The following is a 16,250-nucleotide window of genomic DNA, read 5'->3' on the forward strand; positions in this document are numbered from 1 at the left end:
GACGGATTGATAAGTTTACACTTTAGTGCCTGCGTTTGTTTATTCCCATTGGGAGATATTGGGAAAATAAAATACATGATACACACACACACACACACACACACACATGTGTATTATAGATTTTATTTTCCCAATAGCTCCCAATATGAACAAACGAACGCAGGCAGTATCATTGCATTAACTCAACAGCAGAATAACAACGAATTTCGCGCTGAATAAAATTAAGAAAATCCGTTCAACATTTTGTGATTGGCCTAGTTGAATAAAATAACATGTAAAAAAAGAGGTCAAAGTGAGTCCACATATTGCTATATCACAGTCTGTATGGATTATGCATAAAAGATTCATGTATACTCTTTAGCGTTGCAACTGCTGTAAATTAGGTTTTATACCGTTTGAATCGTATAACCGCAAGAATAAGATGATAAATCAAAATTTGTAATTCTTACGACAGTTAACAACTGTCGAGAAATCTACTTCAGAGGTCTGTTTGAATGGGACTTGTACATTAGTTGTGTGATTTGATAAAATAAATACTTCTGAGACTTTTGTTTTTTAATGCTTAATCTTTTTAATCGCAGTTCTACTCGATTAGGTAGAAATATTATGTAAATGATACAGTAATATTGTATGTTATGCGGGGAAAACTCTTCCAAACGTACACGTGTGTCATAATGCAAGCTGTTTTTCTTAACGGAGGCGGAAGACGGAAGGCGGAAGACACATCTGTTGAACATACGATGCAGGAAACGTCTTGTTAAAGTACTTAGCCGCGACTAAAACAGACTTCCATTCTAAGGCAGATGTGAATGCCATTGGAAGGAGAATCCCCACCAAGTGGGAGATGAAAGTTTCCGTCGTATAATCGATAGCAGCTCTGGAGCTCTCGCAGCTCGCAGTACGCGTATGTAGCTCAAGGACGAGCAAGATATGTTGCGTGCACAAGCGTGTAAATATGGGCTATATTATTTATCTCATCGTATGTATTATTTATATTTTAAACCGATGATTTGTCTTTGCAAAGATTGCTGCACTGAACCATCGCGCATCGTGAGAAATGACGAGAAATAGCGAAATATTGGAATAGTGTGGAAGCTTGAATTTATAATTCAGATATCTTCTGGCAATGTAAACAAGCAAACCACGTCAAGATCTAAATAAAGCAAATGATTCATATACTGTACAAATACACGCATTTGCGGGACAGTGATAATAAATGTAAGTATCGACGCGCGATGTTAGCAATACATCATAAGCGATTACTAAGATGGGATACAAGTGGTAGTGCGCTATTATAGTAATTACTGTAATAACGTATCGTTAAGACAAATTGAAATTATGACACATAAGTGATACCGCGTGGTACAAGAGTGTGTGTGAGAGAGAGAGAGAGAGAGAGAGTGGAATATTGAGAACACGAATTATATTCCGCATTCTACATGTGTCAAAACGAGAAATTTAATTTATATCTACATTAATGAGAGGTACGAACGCAAATAACTCTAAATAGCTTTCCACGAACGAAATGAAAAGCGAAGATACGAATGATCGGAATGATAGATTAATCAATATCAAGGATCTATCTAAATTACTCTAGAATGTCAGTGACAGGGAGTAGTGGGGAGTTGATACAAAAAGCATTTCTTAAATTGACTGAAAATTATATCCAACACGGAGCTGTGATAAACGATTTAAAATCCATTACTATGACTACTAATGCGAAAGATGCCAAGAATCGTAACTTTGCAACGCGGTCGAAGAAATTGCTGGTGTTGCTATTCGTGCCAGTTCTTTATGGTATATTTAATAGATATTTTAACACAAATGTAATTAAGAGTTTTCAAGGAACTCGATGCTTACTGCCAAATAATTATCTCGTATGGGAGTTCACGAGACCGTTAACGAATTGCGATTACTGTCGCGACATTGAAGCGCCATTAATCTTGCCAAATTTGACCAAAGAGGAATTTCGCACTTATTCCTATTCATCCCGACCTATGATAATAAAGAAAGCAGCCTGTACGTGGCCTGCGCGTAAAGAATTTACTCTGGAATTCTTTCGGAATTTGTACGAGCGTATCGAGGGTGCCTACGAGTCGGTAGAAGAGGAATGCCAGTTTTTACATTTTAAAAGTAACTTCGCGAACCTGCGCCAAGTATTTGCGATGAGCGAAGATCGAGCGTTACATCGAGAGGGCGAAGATCCCTGGTATGTCGGTTGGAAAAATTGCCATCCACAGATTCTAGATGCCATGAAGCACTTTTACAACGTACCTCACTTCCTGCCGGATGACGCGGAAATTCCGTACAGCAATTATATTTTCATGGGCTTTGAGGAAGGTGCCGTTATGCACGTGAGTTTTGTAGCACCGAACAATTAGCCGCGTGCGGCTACGTGCAAAACCGTATCATATCAGTACTTATACAGATATTTTTGATTCCCTTCTCTGTAGCTGGATTACATATCGAGACTCATGTGGCAAGCGCAGATAACAGGTAGCAAAACGTGGATCGTAGCTCCAACGCCGGAATGCGATAGCGAATGTAAATCTTTCAAATTCTCCGTCGATGTAACGGATGTTGTACTGTTGGATACGCGGATTTGGTATCACAGTACTCATATCGAAAACGGAAATCTTAGTTTGACAGTCACCGCCGAGTACGGGTAGACTTTTAAAGCTTTTTTACGCATCTCAAGAGCGTATGTTTATAACAAATATCTACAAAAATTGCTTGGATAGGATTCTAGGCAGTTTGTTTTTTATCCTTTTGCGAATATTGATTGGAAAAATTGGTTACAATATACGTTATTTCATATCCAGTATTACGTTATATTCGATGCTAACATATTTTATTATACATTGCTATCTCACGGAATAAAATTATATATTGTTAAACAGGAAGATTATAAATTGAACGCATTTTAAACGAATAGCTCGTGAGCCCATATAAGAGTAGGTAGGTCTCCTTTTGTATATACTGGGTGTACCGTAAAGACCGGATCAACTCTTAAGGGTCTTAAGATTCCTGAGATCGTTTGGAGACAGAAATCCTAATTCTGTCTCCAAATGATCTCATTGTAATTAGAGATAAATCTCTTTCTCTCTAGTTATTGGCGAAATACGTTCATAAAAATGTATTCAAAGATCGATATTGATCTTTGTTTTTATACTCGACCACATTGTTCGACTACTGTGTCATAATATTGATATATTGCATATTTTTAAGAAACTTTCAATAAAGACTTGGTAATATATACATATTCATTTATAGTAAATTCATGGTCATACAAATCGTTTACGTATTTACATGTGTGTAAACATTTATTCCGTAATTATATAGACTCGTGTGAAACACAACAATACAATCGTTTTCAAGAAATAACATGTACATAAGAAATTATTGTTAATACTCGCGTTAATACATAGTAGTATTGTTGCAAATACCTGCAGTAATACCTGTGCTTTAACATTGCATAGCTGTAACGAGAAAAATCTAGTGCACCTTTAACCATCATCTTGAATCTACGTATTCAGATTCAAGAGTTGCTGTGTAACAAACGTCGACAGTTTGCTACGTTAAATGCGCGACAGCAAATTTGCAGTATTCGCCTAAAGTGGAATGCATATCGATTGCACTATATAATTAGCTTGTGTAATACGATACATTTTCACTGATATTTCTTTGTATAGGCTGGTGGACTCTCCTGAAATATACACGACAAAATTTATTATATATTTATATAATATGCCTCGAAATTACAAATATATATTTCAAATGTACTCTTACATATCGTATATACGAAATTTGCTCAGTCTCTATATAGGACTCAATAAAAATTCTATTCTATCTCCGATACATAGGTATAGATAATAATATTAGGTACACAATGTGGCGACCAAATTTTTTATATCTTCCGATACTATGTAATCTTTCAATAAGATAATCTACATTGCTCGTGATAAAAATACAATGGAGTTATAGAATGAGACTAAGTATCCTGTTTTACATCAGGTACGTCAAAGAAAAAAAATCAAGAATAATCAAAGAACAAAAAGTGTTTTTAGAAAAAAAAAAACCTTTTCATGTGAATGAAAATATACATGAATAATAAAATAAACATTGTATGTATTTGGAAACATTGCAAATATCATAAACTTTTGGACATCACTATAAATATATTTTACATGTGTCTAAAATATAACACTTACGTAATATTCGGGTGGTGGAACATAAGCGCATTGAGGCCTATTAGGATCATAATATGCGCTCTGTGCAGCTTCAGCAGCCTTTGCATCTAATGGAAAAAAGAACGGCAACGTGGAATAATGCGAGTTAAATACAAGTTAAAAATAAGGTGTCACATTATATTAATTATATAATTGACCACGGCAAATTTTTGACTAAATTTTTACTAGATTCAAAAGTGATTTTCTTGGGGAAAAAAAAAAAGTTATTTAAAAAACATATTTTTAAATTATAACGGAAAAAATGGATAACGCCTCAAATTGAATTTGGAGGTACAAATAAATAACAATAATAATAATCATATTTATTTTAAAAGATAAATTGTGCATAATAGATTTAATATATAAAAGTTGACAAATTGCAATAAATGATTATTTTTCCTAATTTAATTTATATTAAACAAAGGCTATGATTGTGTGAAAATCGTCAACGATCATGTTAAAACTTAATACAAGGACGCGCGCGCGCGTGCGCGATAAATTTTACTATATAATTACATAATTTTAGCGTTATTATTAATATCGATATTAATAAAGTACGTACAAACATAGTTTCTATTCGATGTTCTGCATTTATTTTGTCCTGGCATGATTTTGTCTTCAAGTTTTAACCGTTTTTTTAATTGAATGCAAACCGTTTGATGATCGATAAAAACATTTATCTATACACTCGTGTATATATATATATATATATATATATATATATATATGAAAAATTATATTTGTAATGTGCACAATATAAGAACGCGGATTAAGAGTGGACTTAAAACACACAGTCTACTATATCTGTCTATCCAAGCCGTTTACTGATCTACTGGCAACTACGAGATAATAATTGTGCGAAGTGAAAGCCAATCTTATTTCAGATCGTGTAAGGACACGTTACGCAATCGTATTGCTTAATATTTTAAACTTTCAAGTTTAGCGGGTATTCGCGTTAATCCTTCTAGCTATCTCTCCATTTGGAGGTAAAAATCTTGAATTGACAGGTTTAAATAAAAACAGCAAAAATTATATTTAATCAATATTTAATATTATATATTAAATATGTATATATATTAATAGCATACGTTTAATATATATAACGTACACTATAATCTTGTGGAATCAACGCATATGAATATAATTCTTTGTTATATTTAATGCACGTGCGAGAGAGAAAAGTATGTATTATATATTTTTACTAAGCTATCGATATTTAGAAAAATATATATACTTGTTTTGCACAAGCGTATATTCAAAGTCTATTCGTCTTATTCGTAATTTATAATTTGCTGACAAGTGTATATGTGTATGCGTGAATATATGTATTCATTACAACTCGTTAATATTGATGTGGATATGGATTATAAGGTCCCGGCTGTTGATTGTAAGGTCCAGGCTGCGTATAGCCGCTTTGCGGGTATGCCGAATACGGTGGTGGATTAGGCGAATAACCGCTATAAGGCGGTTGTCCATAACCGCCGGGATACGCACCTGCATGGGACATCGGCTGGTTATTGTAATTCGGATTAGCCCATCCAGGAGCTCCTGGTTGACCCACTGCACCTCCGGCGCCTTGATGTGGCGGGCCGCTCGCGTATCCGTATCCTGGCTGTATGCCGGGATACGGTGGCGGACTGTCTGTCATAAAGACTGTATTTCCTAGAAAAGAAGAAGCACGTTAATATGACGAATTTTATACACAATAAACACTAAAAAATTTGACACAAGTGTCATTCTACAACAATGGAGTGGGGGGGGGGGGATAAGTTTGTAACTATACAGTCCCTGGGTTCCGTAAAGTGCATATGCGTGCATTTTCTATTCTATAATAAACGTTACGTATGCTATAGATAAATGCGCACATATGCGCTTTACGGAATTACCCAGGGAGTAATAGCTAATGTTCCAGAATGCTGTTTACCAGATTGACCACTAAAGCAAATTTTTACGTTTTTTTTAACATAATATAATATGACAAGGCATACAATATGCACTTGAGTAATATAGGGGAAAATGTTATTTTTTTTCGCTAAGTAGTGAACGTTTCAGTTTTGCATACGCATCGAGAGTGTTAAATAGAAAGAGCAAAATATTTTTCTTGCGAGATAAATGTAAAAAATTTGTCAAGAAAGAGTTAGTGTCTGACGAGGTAAATATAGCGTTTACTTATCTCAACTTTTTACACACTAACTGTATATAAAAAGATTTTCAAATCATTAGATATTGTAAAAGTTTATCACGATGTTTTTTCAAATATGCCTATCTAAGAAATCGAAAGATACATTTTCCAAGATTACTCAACTACGTGTAAGCTATTGGATAGCACGTAGATTGCTATTAGACAGCAAGTTAAATCTCGTTATGAGAATAACGATAGATGATTGCTTCACAGTAACACTTAAGAACATACTGAATGTTTCTTCGAAATATTGAAAATTAAAAAGAGTCGATATTAAACCTGGCGGAACGTCTGGAAATACGTTGGTTGGAGGCATCCATCCGTAATATCCAGTTGGAGGAGGTTGATAAGCTGATGGTTGCGCCGGGTACCAATCGGATAATGGAGGCGTATAAGGCGGTGGGGCGTCATCCGCTGGACCGTTGCGTTGAGCTAAAAGTCACACGCGTGTGGAACATGATTAAAGCTACGCTAATATCCCGCAAGAACGTTGTTCTTACAGTATATGTAGAAAATTCATATTTTCGTGATATATATATATATGCCATTAGATGTCTCTAATGGTAGAAAATATGCACTTTGCATCAATGATATTTATATAACAGATGGTTATCTTACCCATTGCTGCGGCTCTGAGCAAAGCTTGAGCAAATTCCACTGCTCCGCCACTCTTGAATCTCAATTTAAATTTGCATTCTCCAATCCAATTACCATTGGGTTGAGCGCGGCATTTGCCTCCTATGTAATTAGCACCAAAAACTGGCTGTTCCAGTCCTACTTCGCTCAACGTAACGAACGGGAAGCTGAACGATTGCATCTTTTCTTTTTGATCTTTAGCATTGAAGATCATCCTATGCGTCGTCAGGTACAATCTGCCATGCTTCTTCCCGATAAACTCCGCTTGTTCTTGTCCATGAAATTCCATGTTGACATTGTCGCAGAAGAGGATGATGCTAGAGAGAGAGAGAGAGAGATATTGTGCAGGTTTACACCAATTTGGTACAAGAGTGAGATTCGCACACGGGTGGTATGTACATACACGGAATAGACACGTCATGCAAACGAAGCGAATTAAAAGCGATCGCGTACGTGTAAGTTTGATTACGATAAAGTGACAAGGATGACATACGGACAAGGATATACAATATACATATATAGTTGGGCCAAGTGTCGGCACTGTCGGGGCAGTCGTGCGCGATTTGCGCGTAGATTGTAGAATGCGTAGATGACGATTATGGCGGTATCAGATATGGATATGACAGATACATGAGGTATCAGGTATTGCGCGGCAGAAACGTCACGTCGCGATTCGACATTATTCGAGATAGATTTTACGATTAATGCAACGTTCGTCTAACACGTGCGGAGTACGTTGCACGTTTTTGTTGCTTACCACTCGCCAGAATGGAGAAGAACTCCACCGTTGGCATGCGCCGTGTTCAATGACATATCTTTCTCGCGTCAAACGCTTACGATGGATGAGAAAGCTGTCGACGCGCTGACAAACGCCCGATCCCGACGCTGTCAATGCCGTCGAGACACTCGAGAGTCGAGACCAGTCGAGACCGAGACTCTTCAGACTCTGGACCTGGACTCTTCTTTCAAGTTCGAGGAGTTGGAGCTTGGAGCTTGGACTGCCGGAAAACCTTGGGCAAACGAGAGTATTCAGACTGACGAGTGACGTTACGTTTTACGTTACGATGATATCACATATCACATCACTGCTTCCAGATCATGGACAATCATGGCTATCATGGTGAATAAACCGAAAGGCGAGCGGGCGAGGGGCCAGGTGTAACCGGTAACGTCACGCCGTAGTCCGTACCGACCGTACGCCAGTAGTTACTTTTTGGCACGTTCTGATTGGCGGATTAATAGGGTCCAGAGAATTCTCGGGGTCGTGCCGATTTCTGATTGGCGACTGCCACACAATACACATCCGAGGCCGCGGTAACAGTGGTAAGACTGATAAGTGCCATGGTAACACAAAATGAACGCCAGTAACGCCACCTTCGTTCAATTTTAAGATCTTAGAAGCTCGTAGCTTTACCATCGTCGATAGACTAGATTACCTTAAATTTCGGGGTTTGACTAAGTTGCTATTTTATCTGTAGAGCTATATTCACACACACATGCATACGCATACGCGCACGCACACGAAAAAGTTCAGAATCCAAAAGTTTACTCGACTACTTACAATTAGAATTAAGATTTATTTTCCTACCTGTTGCGTAGATTTATTTTGTAACCTTTTGTGGAAAAAAAGATGCGTATATATTGCGTGCGTATCTGCGTATATATAAAATTGCGAGTGTCCACACAAGAGTTTTGTAGTATATATATCTCGCAATGCATATAAATGGACAATGAGATGTATCTATCGGATCGGAGAAACAAGTTCTTTTCTGCGTATATGATGAGACAACGGCAACGCGATATCATAGGTATTTTCTATCACGTATATAATATATCGAGTTTCCTTATTTATTCGATCTTGATTAAGCTTTTCAGCGGCCCGGAAAGTGGAAACTATATCTTTGCATCCAAGAAAGAAGAGGAAATTTAAGCGATCAAAGTCAAACTTTTGCGCATCGCATTGTGTCGATCGTTGATGCCATCATATCAGCCATGTGTAAATTGTGTGACTGCGGCAGACACCAAATCAACAAACGCGTCAGACACCGAGCTGACCGAGGATTTCCGAGCAATGGGCATTGGGGACATTGGGGTGACCGCCGGTGCTGGTGCGGCGACTGGACGCTGGAGTGCTAGACCCATAGCGGAGGTCTCACCCTCACCCCCGTGCGTGGCCGGCGCTGGCCCGTGACTCGTGACTCGTGAGCGTGAGGAAACTCGGCGAGCGACGGCGCGCGCAGAAATCAATGTTGTAAATGTCAAAGCATGCGCTCGAAGGTAAGAAAAGAACTCGGCGTACGCAGTGGCAGTGGCAGTGCGAGGAAATAAATATCTTAGTGAAGCAGTGATCAGGTGCGCGATCAAAGCATTCCGCATATTCCTCTGGTAGAGCGGCCGAGCACTCGCGCGCGTCCATGCGTTCGCGTGGACCATGGATTAGAAAAGCTCGTTCAAAGTTCAAACACCAAAAGTCGCCGATCTCTCCTTTCGCTGATTCCTCGTCTCCTCCGGCAATATGGATGAAAATTTAAGCCGGGGATATGTCCAGCTGGGCAAAGCCAGGGGTATGAACGAGTTCAAATTCTCCAACGGATTCACGCATCTCTCCCCGCCTGTGGACAAATGCAATTTCATTTACATGGCACTGATCCTCGGCGGCATAGGCTTTCTTCTACCTTACAACAGGTCCGACAACAGGCGACAACGTCGTATACCTTATATATATATATATATTTTTTTTTTTCTTTTTAGATTATTCGTACATTGATAGTCGAACAAAATCAAAAGATTCGCTTTATAAAGCCGGCCGATATATTAGAATTAGATATTACTATTGTAGATTCTCCGCTCTTCGCTTCCCGCTCTCCGCTCTCCGCTCTCCGCTCTCCGCTCTCCGCTCTCCTCGACGAACGATTAATTATAATCGTCGTCTGACCTTCTCCAATATTTGGCCAACATATTAAATTTCGTAATCTTCTGCGCGGCACAACAGTGTCAACAGTGTGTGTGTGCCGCAGTGGAAAATAAAGAAATTTTGTAAAAGCAACGTGGCAATAGCTTTTTGATTAAAAAATCTCGCCACTTGTCCCGACAATAATGCCATATTGTTTGTTACAGTTTCATTATAGCGGTGGATTATTTTCAAGCTAGGTATCCAGGAACTACCGTGATATTCGACATGTCCGTCGTTTACATCATTATGGCTTTCTTCGCAGTCTTTGCAAACAATATTCTAGTCGAGACTCTGTCGCTCAACACGCGAATTACATTTGGTAAGGCACGCGGACTACATTTGTCGTTAAGTTAATCGAGTGACCTTGGGACACTATTGCGAGACGAACGTGATGATAACATAATTTACAATCGTATTTTGGATTATTTTATTGCATAAATCTGCCATTTGCGTGCAAAAGCTTTGTAATTAAAATTTTTCTGTGACTTTATCGCGTTTGAGTGTTTAAAACAGCTTCAAATAATGTCATAATAAAGATGGATTGTACTAAACACCCTGTAATCTACGTTTTAATGCTTAGGATATCTGGTATCCTTCGTTACTCTGAACTTTGTGGTGATCTGCGAAATTTGGTGGGAACTTTTCGGCGTTGCAACTTCCTATACTATCAATTTGGTTGCCGTCGCTATAGTATCGCTCGGTTGTACAGGTAGAATTATACACAAGTTCATCGATAATTAATTCATCAATATTAGATAATGGAAAAATGTTGCAAGCGTTTATTTATTCGTTCTCCGATTACGTGACAAGTAACACGGTTTATTTGACGAATGATGAATATTATTTAACAAATACTCCAAAAAGTCAAAACGCTCTAACATATATGTATACATTCGTGCTCTCGTAACTTAAATAAAAATCACCACGCACTTAGCAAACCTTCTTCCGATTACATTTGTTGTATATTAAGAATTTTCAGATTACATATCTGATTAATATGAAACTTGTGTGTGTAATATTTTTCCAAAAAAAAAACTATCTAATAATTATATAATTACGTGCAAACTGTTAATATACATTGCAAAACGTGTCTATTCTATTAATTGTTTTCTTCACGACTGTGCAGTTCAGCAATCGAGTTTTTACGGGTATACATCAATGCTTCCTAGTCGATATACCCAAGCTGTGATGACTGGAGAAAGTGAGTATTATTTCATAAATGGTTGAAATCTGTCTTTCATCAACAAATTATTTCAACAAAATTTTACGTTATGATTTAATTATTTAGTTTTAATTATGTCGGAATTTCTGAGAAATTGTAAAAAATAGATTTCATCTATTCCTCACTCGATAACGTATAAGTAACAACACTACTGCGTATTCCTTCTAATTATTATGGAAGATACTATTTAATACATAAAAAAATATTTTGTTACATGTTTTCAGGTGTCGCTGGTTTTTGGGTGTCAATCAATCGAATAATAACAAAATCTTTACTCAATGATGAACGTGGCAATACATCCATGTTTTTCATCTTGTCGAATATGACGATCTTGTTATGTTTTGTACTACATCAAATAGTACGAAAGACCGATTTTGTGCAATTTTACATAACGCTTTGCCAAGAAAGAAATCGAATCACGTTAGAACCAACGGAAGATGTCGGCCTGGTACGTAATCTCGGTAATCTCATATTGTGTCCTTTATTTATATGAAAATTCCATTGAAAGAAATCAAGGAGCAGTACGTGGAAACGTGTGATATCAGCAAATGTGTGTTTTGAGAGAGGAATACAATTGAACGTATCTCATCGTCAGTTATTTACGTTTTCTCGAACGTATTTAAAATTAATTATTCATGCAAAATAGACAATTTTGTGTGCAATTTAATGATTAATATATGATATTTTCGTTCTTATTAAACAGATGGATCCATTAGATCAAGTTGGCGATCCCTCGAAAGGCCAGTACGGAGTATTGAAGATTCAAACGAGTCCATTGGGAACGGAATCTGCGAGTGGAAGTGCTGATTTGAATGGTAATCGAGAAATTAATTTCCATGCGAATTAATTATAGAAATGATATATACACACACCGAGTTTCTTTGAAGAATTATTGCTTCAGATTGCTTTGCAAATAGAGAGAATGCCGGCGTGGTTATCGATAATACACAAAACTTTGTTTGATTGATTTGTTTCAGCAGCCGGACAGTATTCTGCATTCTCGTTCAGCAATCCGGTATATGAGCCTGGTGCTCCTTCGGGCAATCCGCCTGGTAGCGCTGGACCAACTTACAAGGTTGAAGATGTCGTGGTTATGAGAGGAGCCTATGGGACACAAAGCACAAGTACGCCATGGTCCGGCATAAAAAGTAAGAACGCCGATTCGTTTTCAATCATACATAAACTTCTAGGGTGATTATATATAATGTTGCTTTTTACACAATTATATGCAATTTACGCACATATCTCGTCGCGGGGCAAATAAAAAGATTTAATCGTAATTTAGAATATGAAATATCTTCAATTATTCTCAGCTTTACGTATTCAGTTTAAACCCCAATATCTTTTAGGAGGTTTGCTCGCAAGACTCGAAGTCGCCAAATTGATCTTTCCTTATATGGCCAGCATTGGTGCTGCTTACTTCGTAACGCTTTGCCTCTATCCAGGAATTGTATCGGAAATAATATCTTGTAAATTCGAGTCATGGATGCCAGTCATTTTGATGACTGCTTTTAACGCCTCTGATTTACTCGGCAAGGTACCCCGCTGATTATACAACGTGTTTGCCTCGATCTTGCTGCTCTGTTTCTTTTATGCATTTAATATATACATTTGTTATTATTCAACGTCAAATTCAAATAGATAAAATTGTAAATGTAAGAAATTTAAAATGTTAGGACAGTAATTTAAATATTGCCTTTTAAAAATAAAAATGGAACGAATAGAACAGCAAGATAAAAATATTTCTTATGCATGGGATTATAATAAAGAGAATTTGGTTTCTTGTAGGTATTCGCTCTGATACCTTATGAATGGAAACGAACTCAACTGCTTTATTTCGCTAGCGCAAGGGTCATACTTATTCCTCTATTTCTGCTTTGTGCAATTCCGCGTGGTGCTCCTATTCTCTCTGGTGAGGGATATCCACTCCTATTCTCTTGGCTACTTGGCCTTACAAATGGTATAGTTGGTTCCATACCTATGATTCAGGCACCTAGTAAAGTACCGGAGGAACATCGAGAACTTGCAGGTAGGTACATCCAAGTATTTCCCTTAAAGTACTGACGAGAACAAAAGGAAAGAGGGAGATGTCGGCATATAAGTACATTACTGGAATATGACAAATAAAAAAAATCAGTTTATACAAGTCTTTTCACTTTTAATTATTCACAATTCCAAAGTACGTGCAACATCTTGATATTTGATATTTTGATATTAAGAAATTTATTTCAAATTTACTTACATGCATATAAAGATTGATGACGCTATCTAGGAATTTTATTCAATGATTTAAAACGGTCTGTCATTAACAGATTTATTTGGTTTAGAATTGGAAGTGGAAAACAACAATGTAACATATGTAGTATAATAAATTTATAGATTAGTATAACATTTAACAATATTGAATATTTTTTAAGGTAATATCATGACCTTGTCATACATTACTGGTTTGACTATTGGATCTCTATTGGCATATATGATGGATGCCTGTCTTGGACCATCTGTACAAGTCAAGGACGTGTGTTTGAAGATGGCAAAGGTTCAAGCTGGTCAAACTTCGACAACTGCACTCGCTAACATAACGTCGAGCGTCCTAACAACCGCAATCTCTTCCACTTTACCAATCGTTGAAAGAACAACGGTGGTGCCGAAGCCGAAGACTACCGATATACTAGCCACGATCTTGATGTCAACATTGTTGTCGAACAGCACTGTGAGCTTATTAAACGACGGAGGATTGTTGGATGCGTCAACGACGGCCTTACCAAAGATCTTGGTTAACGCTACCTCGGCGAGCAACGCAATTTTGCAACATTAGGACGCATATATTGTGTGCTGTGTTAAATCTGGTGCTTTCACATAAATATATATGAAAGAAAGAGAGAGAATGTGTGGTGTGTGTTTTCGCGATTAAGCAAGTGTACGTGCGTGTCGAAGATGATATAAAAGTTGAAAAGTTGCTACAAGGCTGAATATTTAGGAGGGTTAGACTTTAAGTTTGTAATATTATATTATTACATATTATGTATCGTCTTAGAATTGATTTTTTGGTTAATTATCCAATGCATACGTACATACAAGTATTGTCTTTTAAAAAGTAAAAAAAAGATAAATGGTATTATGAAATTTTGTTGCATATAACTGTATTAATACAGTTCAGATAATTTGTGTCAAAACACGAGATGTTGAGCAAGTTTTTAAACGTTTCGCGCGGATAAAAAATTCTATGAAAAAGAGATGAGTTTTGGAGAATAATAATATAAAAATTAAAATGTTAAAAATAACCGCATGAATGTGTGTGTGTGTGTGTGTGTGTGTGTGTTGTGTACGCATGCGCGCGTGCGCGTTGCGTGTGTATAATATATATAATTGAGCAAAGAAAAAGTTTTAAAACTATACATAACGTGAACAAAAATAAAAATATAGCAAAACGAGTTTAGCATAACAAAAAGAGGAAAATAAAATTGGCAACACGTTAATCGTAAAAATACTGAACTCGTTGGGTGTGTTAGATATTCGGCACGCAAATTTAAAGTGCTCTCGTTATTCTTGTAAATTGATAGCATGATTACTAGCAAACATTAGTTGGCGAATGAAAATTGAATTTTGCATTTTATTTGACGGAGATATTCTCATTCAGATATTAATACTGTTTTCATTGATATTTGTTTATATACAAGCTATATAATATATATAGTTTTATATCTGAAATTGTTCTAAAATATTGCCAGATTAAACACGCGCACAAAGGACTCGAGATGATTGTGTAAAACATTGCGCATAATGAATAATTTGCGAGAGATACGTGGAATTTCGAATATTTCCTTTTTGTTGGGGGTATGGCGTGCCTTTTATTTCACATTGGCAAATCGCTTTTTCAAATGCTTTTAAAGTCTTAAAAAAGCGAAATTATTGTTATTTTTTTTTTTTTATAAAAAGTGATTCTATGTATTTATTCTATACGTTGTTTTTGTTACTGTTTCAATACGTAGTGCCCGTTCTAGACTGGAGGATGATCCTACTCGCGGCTCATCCTAGTGAGTAGTGTAAACGGGTAAAAATCATGGATAATCGATGATCGATCATCCTCCAATCTAGAACGGGCATAAGATACTGTTAGACTATTGATGGTTGACAACTAAGAAATTTTTGCTGATAAAGTTATCATACGAGTATATTCTGTCAAGTTGTTATATGCATCTCCATGTGTGAATAGTTGATACGTAAATATAAAATACGTATATTTATATAGTATACTAGACGTCATAATTATTTTATATTCACTGAATACATTCTCTAGATACATTTTCGGAAAGTAATAGAACCATATTTAACTACATTATTATAACTACCAGTAATAAAGAAATGGACAATACTGAGCAATAACTGACAACTGGTACCTGCAAAAAATTGTGTTAACTTTTATTTCATGGATATATTTTTAAATTTAAGTTTTTTAAATTTATCACTAACTTTTTAGTAAGCTATGTCTGATTATTAGTTACAGATTATTTGTGATATGCTTATTAATATTTAAATGCGATACGTTGTTATATGCGGTACTCATCTAGTGAATGTGAATGTGATTTAAGATATTTATGATACGTCCAGACCACTTAATGAAGGAGAAAAGTCGACTTTCACATACACACACGCACACACAACACACATAAACAAACAAACAAACAAACGTCCCCTCTTTACCCTTCCAGCTTCGTTATTCGCGTTATCTGCTCAATACATATCCGGTGTTATGTAGGGGATTGTAATCAAAGTTTGTAAAATTAAGTAGTTAACGATATAATGGAAAAAATATAATATACTCGATCATGCGACTGATCAACTATCTTCCCTTTTTTCTTAATTTTTAACATACGCCCAAAGAAACAACACTTGAATAACTTGCTCTCTAAGATTAATTACTCCGATTATGCTAGACAAATTGTTATGATTCAATGTATACGCGTTATTCCTAGTCAACATATCAACCCCTTTTCGAAATTTATATGTATTGATTATACAGAGTGA

The 16,250-nt window shown here is 36.5% G+C and overlaps 3 protein-coding genes across 6 annotated transcripts; 2 read left to right on the forward strand and 1 right to left on the reverse strand.

Moving 5' to 3' along the window:
- Positions 1-621: 621 nt before the first annotated feature.
- LOC139811932 (uncharacterized) lies at positions 622-3,258 on the forward strand. Its single transcript, XM_071776461.1, has 2 exons — positions 622-2,354; positions 2,454-3,258. The coding sequence occupies exons 1-2, from the start codon at positions 1,599-1,601 to the stop codon at positions 2,667-2,669; spliced, it is 972 nt and encodes a 323-aa protein (XP_071632562.1). The 5' UTR covers positions 622-1,598; the 3' UTR covers positions 2,670-3,258.
- Positions 3,250-8,183, reverse strand: Wbp2 (WW domain binding protein 2). Of its 2 annotated transcripts, XM_071776463.1 has the most exons (6): positions 7,805-8,180; positions 7,030-7,364; positions 6,691-6,843; positions 5,724-5,891; positions 4,212-4,297; positions 3,250-3,706 (listed from the first exon to the last, which is right to left on the reverse strand). In XM_071776463.1, the coding sequence occupies exons 1-6, from the start codon at positions 7,858-7,860 to the stop codon at positions 3,671-3,673; spliced, it is 834 nt and encodes a 277-aa protein (XP_071632564.1). In that variant the 5' UTR covers positions 7,861-8,180; the 3' UTR covers positions 3,250-3,670. The 2 variants fall into 2 exon arrangements, with proteins under 2 accessions (XP_071632564.1, XP_071632563.1); XM_071776462.1 differs by lacking the exons at positions 3,250-3,706; positions 4,212-4,297 and having other exon boundaries at positions 5,259-5,891; positions 7,805-8,183.
- Positions 8,184-8,676: 493 nt separating this feature from the next.
- On the forward strand, positions 8,677-16,061 carry Ent3 (equilibrative nucleoside transporter 3). 3 transcript variants are annotated; one of them, XM_071776435.1, is made up of 11 exons: positions 8,680-8,855; positions 8,915-9,732; positions 10,165-10,319; positions 10,581-10,709; positions 11,127-11,201; positions 11,447-11,670; positions 11,926-12,037; positions 12,200-12,370; positions 12,572-12,759; positions 13,011-13,251; positions 13,640-16,061. In XM_071776435.1, exons 2-11 carry the CDS (start codon positions 9,563-9,565, stop codon positions 14,038-14,040), a joined length of 1,866 nt encoding a protein of 621 aa, XP_071632536.1. In that variant the 5' UTR covers positions 8,680-8,855; positions 8,915-9,562; the 3' UTR covers positions 14,041-16,061. The 3 variants fall into 3 exon arrangements, with proteins under 3 accessions (XP_071632537.1, XP_071632536.1, XP_071632535.1); XM_071776436.1 differs by having other exon boundaries at positions 8,677-9,732; positions 12,203-12,370; XM_071776434.1 differs by having other exon boundaries at positions 8,680-9,732.
- The last annotated feature ends 189 nt before the right edge of the window (positions 16,062-16,250 follow it).

Source organism: Temnothorax longispinosus, chromosome 4, assembly GCF_030848805.1.
Source record: "Temnothorax longispinosus isolate EJ_2023e chromosome 4, Tlon_JGU_v1, whole genome shotgun sequence".
In the NCBI taxonomy this organism is placed as follows: Eukaryota; Metazoa; Arthropoda; class Insecta; order Hymenoptera; family Formicidae; genus Temnothorax; species Temnothorax longispinosus.